Consider the following 24363-nt stretch of genomic DNA (forward strand, 5'->3'; position numbering starts at 1 on the left):
TACAAATTCATTTTTATCAAACAAAAAACAAAACCCATTTTTATAAACAACGTACAGATCGGGAAATAGGGGAAAAAAGCATTTTTTACAGACTGTAGTTCCTGAATGTAAAAATGTATTACCTGGCGACGCCACCTCGACAAACTACCAAATTTTTAAATCGAATAGTGAGTAGAATTGTGAAATTTTTAGTATTACAAGACAAACACTCGCAATTATTCGGCATGGATATGTCTTTTGCTTCTTCACGTTTAAAGAAATGTTGAACAGGCCCAAAGGAGCCCAGGATAGATATTGGTGGGAAAAACGAGCAAAGGAGGGCGGACGGAGGTTTCCCTCACGGAGCAGATCACATCGGGCTCGGAAATGACCCAATGGAGAGGGGAGAGTGAAGTTTCGACCAATGGATTGAGAGTGAGGCGGGGATTAATTCTTCAGCGAATGGGAGAGTGTTTGAGGCAGCCAATAACAAACGTGAAAAATGTGCCAGCCAATGGCGAACGGCCGAAGCGTCTCGCGGCTCAAACAAAATCAGACCGCGCATTTCTCAATTCTCTTGTTTCATTCGCTGGTGTTTTGTTTTGTGTTGATATTTGCCGGTCACGATGGCTCGTACGAAGCAAACCGCCCGTAAATCGACAGGTGGAAAAGCTCCCCGAAAGCAGTTGGCGACAAAGGCGGCACGGAAAAGTGCTCCAGCCACCGGTGGCGTGAAAAAGCCGCATCGTTACCGTCCAGGAACTGTGGCGCTGCGCGAGATCCGGCGCTACCAAAAGTCCACGGAGCTGCTCATTCGCAAGCTGCCGTTTCAGCGCCTCGTCCGTGAAATCGCACAGGATTTCAAGACCGATTTGCGATTCCAGAGCTCCGCAGTGATGGCGCTGCAGGAGGCGAGCGAGGCCTACCTCGTTGGGCTGTTTGAGGACACTAATTTGTGCGCGATTCACGCCAAACGTGTCACCATCATGCCCAAGGACATCCAGCTGGCACGACGTATCCGCGGGGAGCGAGCTTAACCCGCTGATCCAAGGTCTTGTGCACACCTTCCGCACCACACCACCCAACGGCTCTTTTCAGAGCCACAACACCTTTCTTGAAAGTGTAATCGACCTTCCACCGAACTCGCCACCGATCACTGCATTTTGTATGTGTACGTGTACACGGGTCGGAAGGAAATACGTTTTGTGATGCTCTTTTTATGAAGTCTGAAAGGGAAACGTTGAACAAGATGGTGGAGGTTGGCTGTCTTCAGGGAATAGGGTTTCACAATGTTTCAATGAACCCCACAGAATTGTCAAGTGACAATTGTTGGGGATCATGTGTGATGTCGCTTGCAAGGTGGTTCATGTCAAAATACACATTTTTCATTTTAACCGTATCATGTATTATTTGACCCGTTCATCTCAATCCCAAAATAATAATACAAACCCTGCCATAAACATTGCATTTCTGATGCCAAATAATACATGATACTAAGTTCAAGTCCCCTGAAGCTCCTTCATGAACGAGTTGGTGGCTCTGAAAAGAGCCGTTTTGTTGTTGTAGTTGTTGATGAACACCACCACCAGAATGTTTAACCACCGAAACCGTAGAGTGTGCGGCCCTGGCGCTTCAAAGCGTACACCACATCCATGGCAGTGACGGTCTTGCGCTTGGCGTGCTCCGTGTAGGTAACGGCATCGCGGATAACATTTTCCAGGAACACCTTGAGAACTCCACGGGTTTCCTCGTAGATGAGACCCGAGATGCGCTTTACCCCACCACGACGAGCAAGGCGACGAATAGCAGGCTTTGTGATTCCCTGGATGTTATCACGGAGCACCTTGCGATGACGTTTAGCACCTCCTTTACCGAGACCCTTTCCCCCTTTACCACGACCAGACATGACGACAGCAGTTGAATCCAAAGCTGAATAAACGAAACCACGAGCATTCCTGTCTTTATATGGTGGTGATAGAGGTTTTCTATTGGTGGGAACTCGATTTTACCATTTGCTCTTTGACTCTTCCATGATTCGTCCGACATTTATTTATTTTCTCTGCAGTTTCCTTGATGATTTCCACCACGTCCTCGTGTGCTCTTTGTGCCCTTTACCCTTTCACCCCACTTTCCGCGCATGCGCACGTCGTCCTTTTGCTTTGACCATCTGCAACTGCACTGGCTTTTACTGTCCCTTCGCTTTCACTCGTCACGTAATCCTGTCAAATAATGTTTAAATAATGCAGTAATTCACGACGATTTAATTCTGAACACAACTTGAAATGCAGAATTTTGGCAAATAACAACGCGCGCTCACATCACCTGAGAAATAAGCTTCAAAAGCATCGTTTATATCGTCCGATATTTTGATGCCAGTTTGGATTTGATGAAAAGTAAAAATACTTGTTTTGTCCGCGAACCAACAATAACCTCGTTGAACTCGATTGTAGCCTTGTTGAAAATTTGTCTCTTTCAAATGTCATTTCACTGCGGTTCAAACACAATGAATGCTTGAAGTTTCTCCATCATTGCGCTACCTTGGACGACAGGTGATGAATTTGAGCAGCTCATTGTGAATGAGACATCGAAACAGTTTCGTTTGCAAGGCGGAGATGGAATCGGCACATCACAGGAAGCACGATTCAAGCTCAATGACTGACGTTTGGATAAATAAAAAACCCTTCAAAGCATTGCTTCGAGCCGTGTGCTGTTTGTGACCAAATATTTTCACTCTCGGCTGGTCTTTGCTCAGGTGGCCTCAACATGAGCCTCATAAAAGCTGATTGTTCTTCTTGTTTGCTTGACTGCCTTGCAAAGATGGCTACAGACAGGTGCACATTTCACAATGAAAATTTTAACGTTTAAGTTTGGTCCAAGAGAAGATTTACCTCGTGAAAATGAGCTTGAGTCACGAAGCTCCTTCTGGGAAGCCCGAGAACGTATCCGACCGAGTAAGCAATGTTGTGTCAAAGCAGCTCGTCCATCGCATCTGCAGTGTCGGCCCGTGGAAGATGGTGAAAGGTGCAGAGGATTGAAAATGTGCTTCTCGCCGTTTGCCAGCATGTGTCTGTACTTGGAAACGCTGTGCACATTACGCATGGATGTATCGTTTTCGTTCATTAATTGAGCTCAAAGTGATGCGAGAAACAAACGGAACCGAAAGAACACTTCTCATCGTTTCCGATTGCCGACGATGATTTCTACCACGTCCGCTTCTCCTGTCACAATAACATTGGCGGCGAGACGACGCGGTTTGTGCAAGCCTGCACTTGATTTGGGATCTCGTCTTCCTTCTCTCTTTTCGGTGTGAAATGGCGGAGACTGTTCCCCTTCCGATAGCACTTTCGACCTTGTTTCTGAAACGAGCCAATAATAAAACTGGCGATTCCAGAACCCCAAAACATCCCCTTGTGTGTGAATGCAAATCTGACAGAATTAATTTTTCTTGAAAACTTTAACAGTTAATAAAGACTGGAAAATGCCAATGCAGAGGCACCTTTTATAACCCTCAGCACCCGTTTTTCTAAGTTATTGTGAGTCTCAACTCCCCCCTCCTCCTCTGTAACCCCTTTTTCTTTGCTCGTCGCTGTTTGGTTTTGTTCCTTTTCTGTTTCACCCCAACATTCCCCTTCTTGCTCTTTCATTTCGTTTGTTTGCAGCTTTTTTCCCCAATTGTCCTCTCCCCTTGAACACACTCTCGCTCTTTTATATCAAACTATCCTGCTACTCTGTATCGTCACAATACTATATCTACACTGGATTAGACGGACAATGATTGGGGCTTCTGTGATGACAAGATGCATGTGTAGTAAATGCAAAGTTCATAATTATTGCGCGTGTGCATGTGCTTTTGAAGTGTAAAGTTAACAAGAAAGGACCGTTTAAGGTTTTTCAACACACAGCAGAGTTTGGTGCAAAACACGGATCGTGTATCGTTGAAACTGCTTTCGGAAAGGTTTGAGTGGCTCTGAAAAGAGCCGTTGTGGGAGAGCTGAAGAACTCTTGTAAGGCGGAGCAGTTTACTTGCCCTGGCTTTTCTTGGGGAGCAGCACGGCCTGGATGTTCGGCAGTACACCACCTTGCGCGATCGTCACCCCGCCCAACAGTTTGTTCAGCTCCTCATCGTTGCGGATGGCGAGCTGCAAATGACGCGGGATGATGCGCGATTTCTTGTTATCTCGTGCAGCGTTCCCGGCAAGCTCCAGGATCTCTGCAGACAAGTACTCGAGCACAGCCGCCAGATAGACGGGAGCGCCGGCACCGACGCGCTTGGCGTAGTTGCCTTTGCGAAGATGTCTGTGGACACGGCCCACGGGAAACTGCAGCCCAGCACGGGAAGAACGAGTCTTAGCCTTAGCACGAGTCTTTCCACCACCTTTACCACGTCCCGACATGATTTGTCGAGAAGAACCGATATCTCAATAACCTCAATGTGACTGAACGTCGTGGTGTGAATTGAGTTGTTTTAAGGGCAAAGTCGGATCAGGAATCATACACGCCCACATTTTATCCATCCAATGGCTGAACATCAGGTTGTGTACTCCGCCTCCAAACTCTCTGTGATCCACATATTTGCATATGATAACCTGAAAAGACAGAATCCTTTGCACTTTGCACTTTGCACTTTGCAGCATTTAAAATACAGAATTGTTTGTCAGTTTTATTTGTAAGTACATTTAGATTCAGGCTTCAGTAGTTAAGTTGCACACGCAAAGCGAAACAATGAGGTTGTACTCTTGCTGCATTCTCGAGAAACAACTTATTGAAATTGAATGCAACATTTTTAAAATTTGAATCAAAAGGCAAATTTGCCGTTTTTCCATATACTGGTTCTGAATGTGTCCCAATCGCACATGTACCGAGAGGAGTGAGAGAATAATTTTACTCTGTCTGCCTGGCAATCGCACAAAATTGAAATCCAGCTCGGAAACTTACTGTTTCAAACATCCGTTTTTCACCAGATTTGTTGCACAATTACCCCAAGGAAATGGGGGGAAAAAGGGGAAGACCACAAAACCTTGTGGGGTTGTTTTTCTTTCCGGGGGAGTGGGCGAACCTTGTTAATGGGTGAGAAACCCAACAAACACACACCATCCCCTCCAGCCAACGATAACCCCACAGACAACACTACTCACATGCACACAATCATCCATCCCTGCTCAAGTTCCATAAAACTCCTGCTTTTTTTATCCTTTTACCCCTCGATCTGCAATATTTCCAAGTACTTATGTGATCCCTGCCAATTTAAACTTTGTTGTTTATGCTGCCAATACCTTTCCAGGGAGACCATTCCATTTGTTAATGACTCTCCTCATTTGACAGGATCCCGTGTTTACTTGGGTGAAAGCGAAGAGATCGTAAAAGGCAGTGCAGTTGCAGATTGTCAAAGCGAAAGGGCGCAGTGCGCATGCGCGGAAAGAGAGGCGAAAGGACGAACGTTCCAACAACAAACGATGACCAACTCGTTCAGGAACAAACCCTTTTCCCGGAGAAAATAATTTAATGAAGAAGTCAAAGTGGAAGGGTCAAAGAGCAAATGCAAATGTCGAGTTTCCCACCAATGGAAAACCTTTGTACCACCACCATATAGATACAGACACGAACGTTTAGCGTTTCGTTTATTCTGACTTGAGTCCAACCGCCATCGTCATGTCTGGACGTGGTAAAGGTGGAAAGGGTCTCGGAAAAGGAGGTGCGAAACGTCATCGCAAGGTGCTGCGTGATAACATTCAGGGAATCACAAAGCCTGCTATTCGTCGCCTTGCTCGTCGTGGTGGGGTAAAGCGCATCTCGGGTCTCATCTACGAGGAAACCCGTGGAGTTCTCAAGGTGTTCCTGGAAAATGTTATCCGCGATGCTGTTACCTACACGGAGCACTGCCATGGATGTGGTGTACGCTTTGAAGCGCCAGGGCCGCACGCTCTACGGTTTCGGTGGTTAAACATCTTGGTGGTGGTGTTCATCAACAGCTACAACAACAAAACGGCTCTTTTCAGAGCCACCACCTCGTTCAAGAAGGAGCCTCAGTCGTCTTGAACTTTGCTTTATGTATTATTTGATAAAGGATGGTTGATCTTGTGCTTTATTCATCCAATAAATTAGCCCCAAGTGTGAGAAACTCGAATGTGCAATGTACATTTCGTCTTTTTTATTTTGCAAATAATGTTCAGTTCCACCAATATCACAAAAATTCACATCACGAAGTTCCCCTTGCCAAAAGACCCAATTCTGAAATCGATTAATGAGTGAAATTTTTTTGTCTTACGGGACAAACACATTTATTTGACAAAGATTTGCCTTTTACTTGTTTTAGTTCAGGGAAATGCTGAACAGGCCCAAACGAGCTCAGGATAGATATTGATGGGAGAAACGAGCAAGGGAGGGCGGACGGAGCTTTCCTTCGCGGAGCGGATCACATCGGGCTCGGATTTCAGCCAATGGAGAGGGGAGAATGGGGTTTCAACCAATGGAGAGGGGAGAATGGGGTTTCAACCAATGGAGAGGGGAGAATGGGGTTTCAGCCAATGGAGAGGGGAGAATGGGGTTTCAGCCAATGGAGAGGGGAGAATGGGGTTTCAGCCAATGAAGAGGGGAGAGTGAAGTTTCGACCAATGGATGGAGCGTAAGACGGGGCTTAATTCTTCAGCGCATGGGCGAGTGTTTGAGGTCGCCAATGGTAAATGGTAGCCAATAGCAAACGTGCAAATCGTGGCAGCCAATAGCAAAACGTGCATATCGTGGCAGCCAATAGCAACCGTGCATATCGTGGCAGCCAATAGCAACCGTGCATATCGTGCCAGCCAACAGCAACCGTGCATATCGTGGCAGCCAATAGCAACCGTGCATATCGTGGCAGCCACAAGCAAACACCCGAAGCGTCTCAGCGAAAAACAAGATCTGGCCGCGTATTTCTCATCCTGTTTCATTCGCTGTTGTTTTGTTACCTTCGCAAAAGCGGAAGGTTATGTTTTGATCGCTGTGTATTTATTTGTATGTCTGTGTGTGTGTATGTTAATCGCATAACTCAAAAAGTATTCAACCGAATTGCATGAAATTTGGTGGGATGGTTGGTTATTATACGGGACACATTTGATTAGATTTTGGGAAACAGATTTGCTCAAATTCTGACTATTTTTAACTCGATCGTATTTCACTCAAAGTTATGAGCGACTGAAGAAGAAGATGTCCATCCAGGACGTCATCACTATAACGCGATCTCCCGCGATCATTTCAACCTCAAAAAAAATTATAATTGCAGATTTGTCAAGAGATGAGGCATATTAACAAACGAATGAAACAGATTTGCTCAAATTCTGACTATTTTTAACTCGATCGTATTTCACTCAAAGTTATGAGCGACTGAAGAAGAGGATGTCCATCCAAGACGTCATCACTATAACGCGATCTCCCGCAATCATTTCAACCTCAAATGAAATTCAAATTGCAGATTTGTCAATCGGGGAGGCATATTAACAGACGAATGAAACAGATTTGCTCAAATTCTGATTTTTAAAAATCGATCGCATTTCACATAAAGTTTCACATCGTATACACACTCCCATGCCAAGTACAGAACAGTAGCTGCGGCGAAGGTATGCGCTCTACCGAGTGCCCGGATTCTAGTTTTGTTTTGTGTTGATCTTTGCCGGTCACGATGGCTCGTACGAAGCAAACCGCCCGTAAATCGACTGGTGGAAAAGCTCCTCGAAAGCGAAAGCAATAATTATTGTTAACAACATTGCATGTTTCGTCACGTGACTTGCCATTCTTTGGTCATTCTTTGATATAAATAAGTTATGAATGAATTGGAACCATTTTTGTGGGTCTTGGAAATAATTTGAACCTCGTGGTCTTGTTTATAAAGCTCTTTCACAAACCACTTCATCAAATACTGTATACAAAGGTTATATCTATTATGTCTGCACGTAGGATGCACCCGATTTGTTGTTTGCAGTGTCCCAGCCCCACCAGTGATTTTATGAACCATCGGATCAGCTCCTTTCAAGTGAACGAGGTGGGTGGCTCTGAAAAGAGCCGTTGTGGGTTTTGGGCAAATGAGACGAGGAGGAACAAGAGAAACTTCACCTCAACTCTCTCGTCTTCTCTTCCTCTCACTTCTTTTTGAGCGTCGCCTTCTTGTTCTTCAACCCCTTGGTTGCAAGTTTGGACTTTGGTTTCGTTGTCTTGGTCTTTCCCTTGGTCTTTGGCAGAACCTTCTTCACATTTTTCTTCACCTTTGCAGGCGACTTTCTGGATCGCTTCGAAGAAGCGGCGATAGGTCTTTTAGGTTTCTTGGGAGTTATCTTCCGCACCACCTTCTTCACTGCTGGCTTTTTGGTCGCTTTCTTTTCCGTTTCAGACTTGATTGTGGTCTTCATCACTTTTCTGGGACTGGTGCTCTTCTTCACTTTGGCACTTTTCTCCTTGTTCAGTTTGAACGAGCCGGCAGCGCCCGTTCCCTTGGTCTGCACACGATTTCCACTTGCAACAAGACACTTCACAGCCGAATTGATACGAACGGAATTCCGTTGGACATTGTAGCCATCTGCCCACAGGGCCTTTTTCAAGGCGACAAGCGACATACCATTTCGCTCCTTGCTCGATCCCACCACCTTGATGATCTTTTCCGAAAGGGGTCCGTCAGTCTTCTGCGGGGTCTTGGGAGCGCCATGTTTATTATTTCCTCGCTTGACAGACGGGGGCGAAGTTGAAAGTTCTGCCGGAACGGGAGCAGTCTCCGACATTTCGCACCAACAAGAGTATGACAGGTAACACGAAAACCCAAAAAGTTCAGTGTTGCACAAATAAAGCGTCGTTTCGCCACGTCGCCTGTTATAGTGACGGCGTGAAGGAGCGGACGTGGTAGAAATCAACGTCAGCGTTCGGAGTCGTTCACCATATCCGTTTGTGTTTCCTGCGTCACTTTGAGCTTTGTTATTCACATGAACGATAACTCCATGCGCAATGCGCACAATCGTTTCAGGTGCAAGCTCATCCCAACAAACGGAGGGAAGCATCTTTTCAAATATCTGGACCTTTCGCCGCATTCCACGGCCCGACACGGCAGATGGACGATCTGCTTTGAGAGAACATTGCTTTCCCGAACACGTTCTGGGGCTTCGCCCAAGGGGTTTCTGTGCTCAGAATCTGTTTTTCCGGACTAAAATATCTTCTTTGACCCGACTTAAATCTCACAAAGTTCATGGTGAAATGTCAATGTGCACCTGTCTGCAGCCACCTTTGCAAAGCAATGAAAGAAACAGGAAAAAGACCTCCTTTTTGGAGGTTCGCGTCGAGGTGATCTTACCATGGACCATCACAAATGTGAAGATACTTGGTTACCACTCACCAACAGCACGGGTGTAAGCAATGGTTGGAAAGTTTTTTTTATTTATCCAAACGCGAATAAAATCGTCGACCTGGTTTCTCCCCTGTTCTTGCGTCGTGCATCGTGTGATGTTCTGTGTGCATCCAGGTCTTGTTTATGAAACTGTGGTGATGTCTCATTAAGACTTATTGACTGCTTCAATTCATCTTCTGTCGTCCAACAGAGGTGCAAGGTCTCCCATGCAGCTTTTACCTTTTCCATGGAGCGTAGTTTTACTTTTCTTGAAATCCAAACTCATGAAAATATCGATCCTTCCATTACTTGATATCTTTGAAGCGTATTTAAAACTTCGGGGACGTTTGCGTTTGTTGTTTATTTTTACAAAGTTCTGCAGTTGTGTTCAGAATGAAATCGTCGAAAATTACTGCCAAACTTAAACCTCATTTGACAAGATTCTTTGTGTCTGTGAGAGAAAGCGAAGAGGACCGGAAGAGCAAGTGCAGTTGCATATTTTCAAAGCGTAAGGAACATGTGCGTGTGCGCGGCAAGAGAGGTGCTCAGGCAAAGCATGCACGCGCTGACGTGGTAGAAATCATCAAGGAAGCACACTTTATCCTCGAAAAAATAATTAATTGTCGGAGGCGAAGTGTAAGGGGTAAAGGGCAAATGGTAATATCGAGCTTTCCACCTCGAATGCAAATGTATCGAACACTTTTAAGCTGAAGGGGTCAAATAATACACGTTATGTTTAAAATGGGAAAGGTAGCAGTGGGAACTGGTTTTGTTAAGGTTGTATCGATAACCGATGGGGCACATGAAATGTAATAGATGTTAATTTTCATCAATGTTCCCAACCATCCACTGTTATCGACATAATTTGAGCTGTACTTTAATATGATCCAGCCCCCCCCCCCACCTCCCCCCCCCCCCTGGAAGTAACAGATGAACTCGAAAAACTATCATTTGTCAGCCATGTGGAGGTTTCATTAAACGATCCTGAACCCTTTTCCGCTGAGACATCAGCAGACGACACCGTATCGTTTCATCACGGATTCTTCTCCAGGTCTTCATTAAAAATAAGGCAAAAGTGCTTCACAAAACGGATTTCCTTTCGACAGATATACTGTGTATAAATATTGTGCATGCACAAAAACATTGATACATTGAGTGATGTAAAAGGTCGATTACACTGTCAAGAAAGGTGTTGTGGCTCTGAAAAGAGCCGTTGGGTCTTGTGTGGAATCGACCTTTCACATTACTCAATGTATCAATGTTTTTGTGCATGCACAATATTTATACACAGTATATCTGTCGAAAGGAAATCCGTTTTGTGAAGCACTTTTGCCTTATTTTTAATGAAGACCTGGAGAAGAATCCGTGATGAAACGATACGGTGTCGTCTGCTGATGTCTCAGCGGAAAAGGGTTCAGGATCGTTTAATGAAACCTCCACATGGCTGACAAATGATAGTTTTTCGAGTTCATCTGTTACTTTCAGGGGGGGGGGGAGGTGGGGGGGGGGCTGGATCATATTAAAGTACAGCTCAAATTATGTCGATAACAGTGGATGGTTGGGAACATTGATGAAAATTAACATCTATTACATTTCATGTGCCCCATCGGTTATCGATACAACCTTAACAAAACCAGTTCCCACTGCTACCTTTCCCATTTTAAACATAACGTGTATTATTTGACCCCTTCAGCTTAAAAGTGTTCGATACATTTGCATTCGAGGTGGAAAGCTCGATATTACCATTTGCCCTTTACCCCTTACACTTCGCCTCCGACAATTAATTGTCTAACCTCGACTCTGATTTGGTTTTTCTAACCTCGACTCTGTCTAACCTCGACTCTGGTTTTTTGTCTAACCTCGACTCTGATTCTGCAACTGGACCAGACGGCATCAGCCCACGGGTCCTAAAATCCTGCTCTGCCACTCTATCTCACCCTCTCTCTGTTCTTTTCACCCTATCTTTTGCTCAAGGTCATCTGCCAGCATCCTGGAAATCAGCAAACATTACCGCTTTACACAAAAAGGTGCAAAAACAGATCCTTTTAACTACAGACCAATCAGCCTGCTCCGAATTATCAGCAAAGTCATGGAATCCATCATTGCTTCGGATATGAAATCTTTCCTCTTCTCCAATGGCTTGATCTCTGATCATCAATTTGGATTCAGACCAGGTCACTCTACTCTGGACATGCTGCTTCTCCTGTCTCAACAATGGATGGAGGTCCTCAATGCCAAACAGGAAATTAGAGCTGTCTCCCTCGACATATCACGTGCCTTCGATACGGTCTGGCACCCAGCTCTGCTCACCAAACTCTACTCCTATGATATCCATGGAAATCTCCATGCATGGCTTGCGGACTTCCTCTCTGGTCGTAGTCAACGTGTGGCCCTGAATGGATTTCTCTCATCTCCCCTTCCTGTTCAGGCTGGAGTTCCCCAAGGCAGTGTGCTGGGCCCTGTGCTTTTTCTGGTCTTTATCAATGATCTCTCCGACTCTCTGGAAAATCCTCTCTATCTCTTTGCTGATGACTCCACTCTCTGCCGCTCCATTCCTCATCCCTCAGATCGGCAGTCTGCAGCCTCCTCACTCTCTGAAGACCTGGACAAAATCACAGACTGGTCAAACAAGTGGAACATGTCTTTCAATCCTGACAAATCTCACACTCTTACAATGTCTCTCCGAAAGGACCCACTGGACAACCCTCCCATCCACTTTCTCAACAATCCTCTCCAAGAAGTTCTGTCGCTCAAGCTTTTGGGTCTCACTATCTGCCATGATCTTTCTTGGGAAAACCACATTTCCAAGCTGGCCTACAAAGCCAGTCGCCAACTGGGCATCCTCCGTCGTGCGAAGTCCTTCCTAGGCACACCTGAGCTCCTCACCACATACAAGGCTTTCATCCGCAGCTCAATGGAATACTGTTCTCCCCTATGGGCTGGTGCTCCTGCCTCACACCTAGCTCGGCTTCACGCTGTTGAAACCAAAGCTTTCAGAATCATTGGAATCTCCCGCGATGAAGCTATCTCTGAGGGCCTTTCACTCACTCACCGCAGGCAGGTAGGTGGTCTTTCTGTCTTCTACCGACTCCTCTCCGGCCTTGCTCCCCCAGCTCTCTCTGTGCTCTGTCCCCCAAATATTCCTACAGGTCGCACAAGATCTGCCAGCAAGCCTCTGATGGTTAAACTGCCAAAATCTCGACTCTCTGCTCACCTTCACTCCTTCATTCCTCTTTTCTCCCGCCTCTGGAACAAACTCCCACACTCCCTTCAATCCCACTCCTCCCTCCAGGTCTTTAAAACAGCTGTTCACCACCATCTCTTATCTTCCCCCATCCAAAACCTTGATCTTTTCTACCCACGCTAATTCACCCCAGATCCACCTTGTTTGAAATTCCAACTTCTTTCCTGGAAGTCCTGGCAGTGTTCATATGTTTTATACGTCTCCCACCGCCCCCTTCCCATGCCCCCCCCCCCCCACAAAGCCCTCGCCCTCTCTCAGATCTCTTGATGTCTCCATGTCTCTCGGTCCCTGCTCTCAAATGTTGTGTTTGTGTCCTTTCCCCCTCTCTCCCCATCTTGTCTACCGCTCCCGATGTTATATGTTTTATGTGTCGGTTTGTCTTTCTGTGTGATTAATGTTCGCTCTTTCACGAGCCTCGCTCTTGTATACAAAAAATAATAATAATAATAATTATTTTTTCGAGGATAAAGTGTGCTTCCTTGATGATTTCTACCACGTCCGCGCGTGCGTGCTTTGCCTGAGCACCTCTCTTGCCGCGCATACGCACGTGTTCCTTACGCTTTGAAAATATGCAACTGCACTTGCTCTTCCGGTCCTCTTCGCTTTCTCTCACAGACACAAATAATCTTGTCAAATGAGGTTTAAGTTTGGCAGTAATTTTCGACGATTTCATTCTGAACACAACTGTAGAACTTTGTAAAAATAAACAACAAACGCAAACGTCCCCGAAGTTATAAATAAATACGCTTCAAAGGTCTCAAGTAATGGAAGGATCGATATTTTCATGAGTTTGGATTTCAAGAAAAGTAAAACTACGTTGCATGGAAAAGTTAAAAGCTGCATGGAAGACGTTGCACCTCTCTTGGACGACAGGGGATGAATTGAAGCAGTCAATAAGTGTTAATGAGATATCACAACAGTTTTGTAAACAAGACCTGGATGCACACAGAACATCACACGAAGCACGACACAAGAACAGAGGAGAAACCAGGTCGACGATTTTATTCGCGTTTGGATAAATAAAAAAACTTTCCAAGCATTGCTTACACCCGTGTGCTGTTGGTGAGTGATAACCAAGTATCTTCACATTTGTGATGGTCCATGGTAAGATGACCTCGACGCGAACCTCCAGAAAGGAGGTTTTTTCCCTGTTTGTTTCATTGCTTTGCAAAAGTGGCTGCAGACAGGTGCACATTTCACCATGCACTTTGTGAGATTTAAGTCAGGTCAACGAATATATTTTAGTCTTGAAAAACAGATTCTGAGCACAGAAACCCCTTGGGCGAAGCCCGAGAACGTGTTCGAGTGAGTAATGTTCTGTCAAAGCAGCTCGTCCACCTGCCGTGTCGGGCTGTGGAATGCGGCGCAAGGTCCAGATATTAGAAGTTATGCTTCTCGCCGTTTGCCAGGATGTGGTTGTACCTGGAACGATTGTGCGCATTGCGCATGGAGTCATCGTTCATGTGAATAACAAAGCTCAAAGTGACGCAGGAAACACAAACGGACCCTATCGTTTTCCGAACGCTCATATTGATTTCTACCACTTCCGCTCCTTCACGCCATCACGACAACAGGCGACGTGGCGTGGCGAAGCGACGCTTTATTTGTGCAACACTGAACTTTTTGGATTTTCGTGTTACCTCTCATAAGCTACTCTTGTTGGTGCGAAATGTCGGAGACTGTTCCCGTTCCGGCAGAAGTTTCAACTTCGGTCTCGTCTGTCAAGCGAGGGAAGAATAAACCTGGAGCTTCCAAGATCCCGAAGAAGACTGACGGCACCCTTTCGGAAAAGATCATCAAGGTGGTGGGATCGAGCAAGGAGCGAAATGGTATGTCGCTTGTCGCCTTGAAAAAGGCCCTGGGAGCAGATGGCTATAATCTCCAACGGAATTCCGTTCGTATCAATTCGGCTGTGAAGAAGCTCGTTGCAAGTGGAAATCTTGTGGAGACCAAGGGAACGGGCGCTGCCGGCTCGTTCAAACTGAACAAGGAGAAGAGGGCGAAAGTGAAGAAGAGCACCAGTCCCAGAAAAGTTGTGAAGAGCACAATCAAGTCTAAAGCGGCCAAGAAAGCGACCAAAAAGCCAGCAGTGAAGAAGGTGGTGCGGAAGGTATCTCCCAAGAAGCCGAAAAGACCTATCGCCGCCTCTTCGAAGCGATCCAGTAAGTCGCCTGCAAAGGTGAAGAAAAACGTGAAGAAGGTTCTGCCGAAGACCAAGGGAAAGACCAAGACGACGAAACCAAAGGCCAAGCTTGCAACCAAGGGGTTGAAGAACAAGAAGGCGACGCTCAAAAAGAAGTGAGGAAGAGAAGACAAGAGAGTTGAGGTGAAGTTTCTCTTGTTCCTCCTCGTCTCACTTGCCCAAAACCACAACGGTTCTTTTCAGAGCCACCACCTCGTTCACTTGAAAGGAGCTGATCCGATGGTTCATAAAATCACTGGTGGGGCTGGGACACTGCAAACAACAACGTGTGCATCCTACGTGCAGCCATAATAGATATAACCTTTGTATACAGTATTTGATGAAGTGGTTTGTGAAAGAGCTTTATAAACAAGAGCACGAGGTTCAAATTATTTCCAAGACCCACAAAAATGGTTCCATATTCATTCATAACTTATTTATATCAAACAATGACCAAAGAATGGCAAGTCACGTTACGAAACATGCAATGTTGTTCACAATAATTATTGCTTTCGCTTTCGAGGAGCTTTTCCACCAGTCGATTAACGGGCGGTTTGCTTCGTACGAGCCATCGTGACCGGCAAAGATCAACACAAAACAAAACAAAACAACAGCGAATGAAACAGGATGAGAAATACGCGGCCAGATCTTGTTTTTCGCTGAGAGACGCTTCGGGTGTTTGCTGTTGGCTGGCACGATATGCACGGTTGCTGTTGGCTGGCACGATATGCACGGTTGTTGTTGGCTGGCACGATATGCACGGTTGCTATTGGCTGCCACGATATGCACGGTTGCTGTTGGCTGCCACGATATGCACGGTTGCTATTGGCTGCCACGATATGCACGTTTGCTATTGGCTACCATTTACCATTGGCGATCTCAAAACCTCTCGCATTCACTGAATAATTAAGCCATGCCTCACTCTCTATCCATTGGTTGAAACCCCATTCTCCCCTCTCCATTGGCTGAAATCCGAGCCCGATGTGATCTGCTCCGCGAAGGAAAGCTCCGTCCGCCCTCCCTTGCTCGTTTCTCCCACCAATATCTATCCTGAGCTCGTATGGGCCTGTTCAGCATTTCCCTGAATGAAAAGAAGCAAAATGCAAATCTCTGCCAAGTATTTGTGTGTTTGTCCCGTGAGACAAAAAATTCACTCGTTAATCGATTTCACAATTGGGTCTTTTGGCAAGGATGGATACAACAACAACAACAACAACATGCATTTTAAGGCCATTTTCCCTGCGAGAGCGGGGGTTAGCCTTGCGGTCCCCATGACAATGTTCTCCATTTTGCCCTATTTTCTTCATCTCTCCTTGTTAACCCCCTTGCCCGCATTTCTTCTTCCACCATCTTTCGCCAAGTCTTTCTCGGTCTTCCCCGTCCTCTACTTCCTTCTACATTCATTTCCATCACTCTTCTCAACCAGTCACTTTCATCCTTTCTCAACACATGACCAAACCATCTCAACCTGTTCCTCTTCACAGCATCAATCACAGGCTCTATTCCCATCATCTTTCGCAATTCATCATTTGTCTTCCTCTCTCTCAACGATACTCCGCACATCCACCGAACCATTCGCATTTCCACCCTTTCCAGCCTTCGTTGCTGCTCTACATTCATGACCCATGGCTCGCTCCCATAAATCATAACACTTCTCACACATGCAGCATACACCTTTCCCTTCAGCTTCAACGACACGCCCCTCCTCATCAGCACGCCACTCAGTTCCCGAAACTTCTTCCATGCACATCTCACTCTCGCAACCGTTGCCGAGTCTGATCCACCTTCTCCATTCAGCATGTCTCCGAGGTAGCAAAATGTTTTCACACCTTCCAGCTTCACGCCGTCTCCAAAATCCAACTCAACATTTCCTCCATCTGCAGCTCCCTCTTTGCACAACTTACATTTGAATATAGCTGCCACACTGGTTAATGACCCTCTCAGACCACTACATTTTTGATGAACCCACTCCACCCACATTGTACATTGAATGAAGTTCACTCTGACACCCTTCCTGCACACAGCACATGGCCACTTCCCAGTTCTTTCCACCTCACCACATGCTTTACCACTTGCCATCACCTTCGTCCTTCCTATATTCACCTTCAGACCTTTTGTCTCCATACATTCCTTCCACTTGTTCATCTTTTCCTTCAGTCCATCCATACTTTCCGCAATTGTTACAGATTTGGCCCTAATGATTGTTGTTATGATTATTGTTGTTGGTTCGAAGTATTCTGGTGATAGTGGTTGAAGGGAAAGGGTTATTATAGTTAAAAGATTTTAAAGCGCTCCTGGTAAAATGTGGCCGGAAATCCGGATCGTGACCGGAAGAGGTGGAGCGAGGAAGAAGAGGCGGTAGGAGATCGTGAAGAGATGTGGTTGTTTTAGCTCCTGACCGAGCGGTCGACGTACAGTGTGAGTGAACTTTGCGTCCTTGAAGGGAAGTTCGGGCGATAAGAGATATCGCCAGAGTGCGTGGAGCCTGTGTCGTTGGGGTATCCTCATTGAGGTTCCGGAGGATCCTGGCCTCAAAGCCCGGGTTTGAGTGAAAGCCGTCCGCCATCTTCGCCACGCGAGCAACCTGCAGTGAACCGGGTTTGATCGTGTCGGCTGGGCATTATTCCCCGGTGGTTTGCCGGGGACGGCTGTGCCAGAAAGGGCACTTGAGAATCATACGGAGGCTCGCGGATTGTGCCGCAAACGTGTACGTCGGAGCGCATCTTTGTGAGGTTCCTTTCCATCGCTGTATTGCTGGGTGCTGAACAACGTGACCTCGGGGTCGTCTCGATCGCCTACGCCTCAATTGACACTGATCGGGCCTCGACTCCCCGATCGCGGGAGCGCACAGAGACATTGGAACTTCGCCTTGGAGGGGTGCAGAGACATTGGGGAGGTGCCGTGAGTTTGGGGTTAAGGGGCTTGATAAGGTTACCACTGTAAGATTTGATAGTAGGGGTGATTTCCCCCATTGATGTATGGCTTTTTGTGTGATTTCTCATATATTATTGTTTGTTCATAACCTGGTGTGGTTGCATTATTGATTTGGCTGTTTCATTTGCTGGTTCCATTGAGCGTTTCACTATTTGCTTGATTTCAACCAAGGATAATACATCTTTCTGCCGGGGACCCTCTCGGGGTTCGGAGGTCTACCGAGACCAGAGGTAAGGGGAGGACCCCGTAACAGAAATTGGGGGCTCGTCCAATTGATATTCATGGGCTCCCAATTGGGTCTGCATCCGGGATATAAAAATTCCTAAATTCAGTCGGGGAAAGAATTCCCTAACATTCCCAGAATTCCCAAATTTGGAACATTTCCCCAAAAAAAAAAAAAAAAATTTTGTTTGTTAAAAATTTCTTGTGTGAAGGTTAACAGGTGTTACCAGTAGTCACTATGGAGTTTGACGCAGAGAAGTTTACAGTGACCCCTAGTGAAGCACAGTTCAGAGCGTTAGTAAAATTGGACCTCTGGAAATTGGCCAAACATTTTAGCTTGGAGGTCCGAACTAATATGAAGAAGGCAGAGTTGCAGACAGTGGTGATACTATCTATGGTGGGATTAGAAGCATGGGAAGAGGTAGTCTGGGATTGGTTACCAGAAGAGCAAGAAAATGTGGAGCTCCAGAAACTGGAGATGCAATTACAGAGCCAGGAAAGGGAAAAAGCACAGGAACGAGAACTCCAGGAAAGGTTAGAAGAGAAAAAAACAGAGGAAAGGAGAGTGGAAAGCGAACTCCAGGAAAGGTTAAAAGTACAGGAAAGAGAACTCCAGGAAACGTTAGAAGACAAAAAAGCAGAGGAAAGGAGAGCTGCAAGAGAACTCGAAGCAGAGGAGAGAAGAGCCGAAAGGGAGTTAAAGGACCGTCAATTGGTGCGTCAGCAGGAAATTAAAGTCAAGGAGCTGGAGTTCATGAGAGAACGGGGAGAGGTACCATCCCTGCTGACAGGTTCAACACCTAGTCAGAACACCTGGGATGTTGGCAGACATGTGAGGCTGGTTCCACCCTTCAATGAAAAGGAGGTAGCCAAGTTTTTTCCACACTTTGAGAAAGTGGCTCGACCGTTAAACTGGCCTGAGGAGTACTGGTCCATACTCGTGCAAAGTGTTCTGGTGGGTAAAGCTCAAGAGATTTATTCGGCTTTACCGATTGACCAATGTGCAGATTATGAGGTATTGAAGAAACACATTCTCAAAGCCTATGAATTGGTCCCGGAAGCTTACCGGCAAAAATTCCGAAATGCCAGGAGGAGGGAGAGTGAGACCCATGTGGAATTTGCCCGAGTGAAGGAAACCATGTTTGACTAGCCGAAACCCGTGGAACATCCACGGAAGGGAGGATGTGGTGTATGGATAGAGTGTACCATTATGGATGGCACAGGGGATTTACTTGTCCGAGTAAGAGTTAGGAAGAAAGATGAGAATGAAGAGTGCGTACATGAACAACGATCGCCGACACCGGCACAAATGCATGCTCTGGATTGTCCACTCAGTGGACGGCTTGCATTCGCCTTCGCCTGTCCAATCAGCGGACGGCTTGCTTCGCCTTCGCCCAGCAGACGCCAATGCCATGGCGTCGTAAGATGGCGTCGTATCGGCAGTTAATCGGATGCTTTTGGGCCCCAACGTCGGCTAATTCAGAATTTTCGAGTATGGCTGTACGTGATAAACAAAGAGCGCGGTTTGTAGATCGTAAATCCATGAGTGCCGTGGGCATCGGGTCACTGGGTGCGGCGTAAAAGGGATAACAAAGTCGAGTCCTTACGCTATTATTATATAGATAGGTGGTGTGATTCAAAAGGAGTTGGGAAAGACTTCGAACTATTGCGACAATTGATCCTGGTGGAGGAATTCCAACAGTGTGTCCACGAGGACATTAAAGTTCATCTGGAGGAAAGGAAAGTACCAGAGCTGTATGAGGCAGCCACCATGGCAGATGACTATGCCTTAACACACAGGATGGGGTTCCACAAACCGAACTTCTCACCCAGACCGAGCCAGGGGAGCTATGGTACATCAGGAGCGGAGAATGAAAATCCATGGGGGCGGCCTCGGGATGAAAATGAGGTCCACTTTGACACCACGACTTCTAGAAATCAGAAGACTGCGCTTCCAAGACAGACCTATCGTCCGGGGGACTCCAGGCAGACCGCCGCCCCCATGCCTTAGCAGACCATGAGGTTCTCCTCCGGGCCTACTTGCACTTTTTGCCATAAACCTGGACACTGGATGTCCAACTGTTATGGTCTGGGACAGGAAAATCAGGAGCGGAGTTCGACTAGTACGACTCCAAATGCGATGGCCATTGTGAGAAATCGCCCTCAAAAGGGTTACCAACCATTTATTTCCGAGGGGTTTGTGTCACTGAATGGAGTCTCGACTAACCAGAGACCGGTTAGGATATTGAGGGACACAGGAGCACATCAATCTTTAATGCTTGAAGGCATCTTGCCATGGTCCGAGGAGACGGCAACTGGGGATAGTGTTCGTTTACAGGGGATTGGTGGCTGTGTTAGTGCTCCACTTCATGTCATCCATTTGGAGTCCGATTTGGTGTCAGGACCGTTCACCGTCGGTTTACAAGCCACGCTTCCTGTAGAGGGAGTATCAGTTGTTATCGGGAATGATTTGGCCGGTGGTCAAGTATATGGTAACCCGATGGTTGTTATAAAGCCCAGTAGGGAAAATAACACTACACCAGTTTGGGATGGCGACAAGTTTAACAAGTTATTTGTAGGTGGACTGAACTTCAAAACAAAGGAAGATGTTTTGGGGTCTGCCTTCAGCAACTATGGACCGCTTTTGGAAGTGCTGCTGATAAGACAGGGAGACACAAAAGTCAAGAGGGTTTGGCTTTGTCACGTTTAAAAACTCAAAAGACGCCAGAGAGGCAGAAAAGGATCTGAATCGCAAGGAGTTGGAGGGTCAGACCATCCCAGTAGGGAAGGCATTTCCTCGGGGTCGAGGGGGCTATAGAGGAGGACCACGGAGTAACGGTGGTGGCTGCAAGCTGTATTATTATGGAGGCTTCCAGAGTTATGACAGCTCCCGAAGGAAGGATTATCAGAGCAGTGGCCGAGAAGGAGACTGCCATTCAGGTGACTACTCTGACAAGTTGTCCCACCGTAATTATTAGGAGTCCGTAAAAGTTGAAGCACTGAATGCTGCGGAGCCGCCGAGCCAAGATTCCTACACGGACTAACCGTGAACGCCATGTTCCTAAAGGCGTCCAGGTAGGGAACGTCCCTGCACGGACTAACCGTGAACTCCATTTTCCTAAAGGCGTCCATGTAGTGAATACTTCCAGGCCTCACCACCCAACCACCATGGAACCTGGCTTTCAGCTCGGCCTCCCGGGGAAAGTGCTATAGATTTGCTGGCCTTTGGGTTTTTGATCACAACCCCTTAACCTTCATTCAAGAGAAACTAGAAGTAAAAATCAGAGGGGCAGGGACAATGTCGTTGTTGACGCTTCGTCCAGGGGGAATTAACTTTGGAAAGCTCTGGGGGTTGTGTAAAATTTTGTTGCTTTATTTTTGGGGAAGGTTGAATATTGTTGCCCACGGGGATTGCTGATTTGGGTTGTGAATTTACTTTTGCTTGTTTAAAGAGGGCATGCAAAGAAAGTTTTCGCTGTGTTCAAACTTTCTTTCTTGAGGGGGGGAAGTGTTACGGATTCGGCCCTAATGATTGTTGTTATGATTATTGTTGTTGGTTCGAGGTATTCTGGTGATTGTGGTTGAAGGGAAAGGGTTATTATAGTTAAAAGATTTAAAAGCGCTCCTGGTAAAATGTGGCCGGAAATCCGGATCGTGACCGGAAGAGGTGGAGCGAGGAAGAAGAGGTGGTAGGAGATCGTGAAGAGACGTGGTTGTTTTAGCTCCTGACCGAGCGGTCGATGTACAGTGTGAGTGAACTTTGCGTCCTTGAAGGGAAGTTCGGGCGACAAGAGATATCGCCGGAGTGCGTGGAGCCTGTGTCGTTGGGGTATCCTCATTGAGGTTCCGGAGGATCCTGGCCTCAAAGCCCGGGTTCGAGTGAAAGCCGTCCGCCATCTTCGCCACGCGAGCAACCTGCAGTGAACCGGGTTTGGTCGTGTTGGCTGGGCATTATTCCCCGGTGGTTTGCCGGGAACGGCTGTGCCAGAAAGGGCACTTGAGAATCATACGGAGGCTCGCGGATTGAACCGCAAACGTGTACGTCGGAGCGCGTCTTTGTGAGGTTCCTTTCCACCGCTGTATTTCTGGGTGCTGAACAACGTGACCTCGGGGTCGTCTTGATCGCCTACGCCTCAATTGACTTTGATCGGGCCTTGACTCCCCGATCGCGGGAGCGCACAGAGACATTGGGACTTCGCTTTGGAGGGGTGCAGAGACATTGGGGAGGTGCCGTGAGTTTGGGGTTAAGGGGCTTGATATGGTTACGACCGTAAGATTTGATAGTAGGGGTGATTGCCCCCATTGTTGTATGGCTTTTGTGTGATTTCTAATATATTATTGTTTGTTCCTAACCTGGTGAGGTTGCATTATTGATTTCGCTGTTTCATTTGCTGGTTCCATTGAGGGTTTCCTTATTTGCTTGATTTCAACCAAGGATAACACATCTTTCTGCCGGGGACCCTCTCGGGGTTCGAAGGTCTACCGAGACCAGAAGTAAGGGGAGGACCCCGTAACACAATCAACACGAGATCATCTGTATACAACACCTCCCACGGTAAACCCTCCTTCACGTTCTGAGCCAGCACGTCCATCACAGCTACAAATAGTAGTGGACTTAGTACCGACTCCCTGATGCACTCCCACCTTCACCTCAAACTCACCACTGTTCCCATCCTTCGTCCTTACAGCTGTGCATGCTCTTTTGTACATTGCCATCACTACTCTGATCAACCATTCCTCCACTTCTAACTTCCTCAATGCCCATGTCAATACTTCGCGTGGAACCCTATCGAATGCTTTCTCCGGATCAACAAACCCAAGAAACAACTTCGTCCTCTTCTCCATGTACTTCTCCTGCAACTGCCTCACAATAAAGAGCGCGTCTGTCATTCCTCTTCCTGGCATAAATCCAAACTGCATTTCGTCGATCTTCACCTTCTTCCTTATCCTCCTCTCCAACACCCTTTCCAATACCTTCATCCCATGCTCCAATAACTTTATCGCTTGGTACGAGCCACATTCCAGAGGGTCACCTTTCCCCTTGTATAGAGGGACGAGGGTACTCAGTTCCCAAGCCACTGGAATGCGGCCTTCTTTCACCACCAGATTACAGATCTCTGTCATTCTCTTCACACCCCCAACTTCCTGCTGCCTTCAACATATCTCCCACAACTCCCGTCGGCCCTCCTGCTTTTCTACTCTTCATTGCTTTTATCGCTTCCTCAACTTCCTTCTCAGTTATCTTCTCTGCCGGTCCTAAAACTGGGTTACTCTCTATGTTGCCATCCCATTCATTCTCTGTATTCAACAGCATTTCCATGTATCTTTTCCATCTTCCTTTAATTCCACCTGGGTCCACAACGATTTGTCCCACTTCATCCTTCAAGCAACTCACCCCCATCACATCACACCTCTCTTTCGCTATCTGCTTTGAAATCCTGAATACCGCTCTCTGACCCTCTTCCGAATCCAAGCGTTCTCTGAACATTTTCCTACATGCCTCCTGCGCCTTTGCTACCTCTTTCTTTGCAGCCTTCTTGGCTGCCTTATAACTTTCATGTTCTGATTTTTCTGCTCCCGTACCCTTCACCTTCTGCCACTCCTTGAACTTCTTCCTCTTCTCATCAATCCTCTTTCCAACTTCATCATCCCACCACCATGTTTCCGAGTCCCTCGGTGGTCCTTTTGTCCATCCACATACCTCACCAACGGCTCCCAACAGACTATCTTTCATTGACATCCAACCATGTTCAAGCTCAACCACATCATCCTCTACCCGACTCAGCCTCTCTTTTAATGCCTCCCTTACTGTCACCTCTTTCAACCTCCACACCTTCATTCTTGGTTGGTACTTCACCCGCCGAGCTCTCCTCGCACCTTTCACCCTTATGTCGCAGACAACCAAGTGGTGCTGTGAAACAGCCTCCTCCCCCGGAATCACCTTTGTGTACCGGAGGTGCCCCCTATCTCGCCTACGCACCATCAGGTAGTCAACGGTTGTCGTCGACCCACCTGACGTGCATGTAACAAGTTTATTATCCCCTTTCTGGAACTGAGTATTACAAATCAACAAATCAGCTCCATCAGCAAACTCCAAAATCCTTTCACCTTCTCCATTTCTCACACCATATCCGTAACCCCCATGAACTCCCTCAAAACCGTCCATACTCCTTCCCACATGTCCATTTCGGTCTCCTGCTACCACAACAACTTCCTCATCTTTCACGTTTTCCATCAACTTCTCTATCGCACACCAGAACTTGTCCTTCTCTTCATCGCTCCGACCAACCTGCGGAGATGACGTTCACCAAGAGCTTTCCAATCATCATTTTCACCATCATCAACCTTTCACTCAATCTAGTCACACTCACCACACTGTCTACAAACTCCTCAGAAAACAGGACACCAACACCATTCACGCCCTCCAGGCACCCTTGCCACACAAACTTGTATTTCTGTCCC

The 24363-nt window shown here is 46.8% G+C and overlaps 4 protein-coding genes and 1 pseudogene across 4 annotated transcripts; 2 read left to right on the forward strand and 3 right to left on the reverse strand.

Annotated features, from left to right (window-relative positions):
* The first annotated feature begins 66 nt into the window (after nt 1-66).
* LOC137424829 (histone H3) lies at nt 67-1038 on the forward strand. The gene has a single exon (XM_068112689.2). It carries the CDS (start codon nt 606-608, stop codon nt 1014-1016), a length of 411 nt encoding a protein of 136 aa, XP_067968790.2. The 5' UTR covers nt 67-605; the 3' UTR covers nt 1017-1038.
* Nucleotides 1039-1557: 519 nt separating this feature from the next.
* Nucleotides 1558-1885, reverse strand: LOC137424831 (histone H4). Its single transcript, XM_078775980.1, has one exon. The coding sequence runs from the start codon at nt 1883-1885 to the stop codon at nt 1574-1576; it is 312 nt and encodes a 103-aa protein (XP_078632106.1). The 3' UTR covers nt 1558-1573.
* Nucleotides 1886-2286: 401 nt separating this feature from the next.
* LOC137410779 (histone H2A type 1-like) lies at nt 2287-4373 on the reverse strand. Its single transcript, XM_068096229.2, has one exon. The coding sequence runs from the start codon at nt 4371-4373 to the stop codon at nt 3999-4001; it is 375 nt and encodes a 124-aa protein (XP_067952330.2). The 3' UTR covers nt 2287-3998.
* Nucleotides 4374-5628: 1255 nt separating this feature from the next.
* On the forward strand, nt 5629-5920 carry LOC137426160 (histone H4-like; annotated as a pseudogene).
* A 1699-nt stretch (nt 5921-7619) lies between these two features.
* Nucleotides 7620-9007, reverse strand: LOC144891527 (uncharacterized). Its single transcript, XM_078775148.1, has one exon. The coding sequence runs from the start codon at nt 8994-8996 to the stop codon at nt 8091-8093; it is 906 nt and encodes a 301-aa protein (XP_078631274.1). The 5' UTR covers nt 8997-9007; the 3' UTR covers nt 7620-8090.
* Nucleotides 9008-24363: the final 15356 nt, after the last annotated feature.

The sequence above is a fragment of the Myxine glutinosa genome, chromosome 4, assembly GCF_964187855.1.
Source record: "Myxine glutinosa chromosome 4, kmMyxGlut1.1, whole genome shotgun sequence".
Taxonomy (NCBI): Eukaryota; Metazoa; Chordata; class Myxini; order Myxiniformes; family Myxinidae; genus Myxine; species Myxine glutinosa.

What these genes read in the sequence shown, in the direction of transcription:
- LOC144891527 (XM_078775148.1), bottom strand. Translation starts at nt 8,996, where the DNA reads ATGCTTCCCTCCGTTTGTTGGGATGAGCTTGCACCTGAAACGATTGTG.
- LOC137424829 (XM_068112689.2), top strand. Translation starts at nt 606, where the DNA reads ATGGCTCGTACGAAGCAAACCGCCCGTAAATCGACAGGTGGAAAAGCT.
- LOC137410779 (XM_068096229.2), bottom strand. Translation starts at nt 4,373, where the DNA reads ATGTCGGGACGTGGTAAAGGTGGTGGAAAGACTCGTGCTAAGGCTAAG.
- LOC137424831 (XM_078775980.1), bottom strand. Translation starts at nt 1,885, where the DNA reads ATGTCTGGTCGTGGTAAAGGGGGAAAGGGTCTCGGTAAAGGAGGTGCT.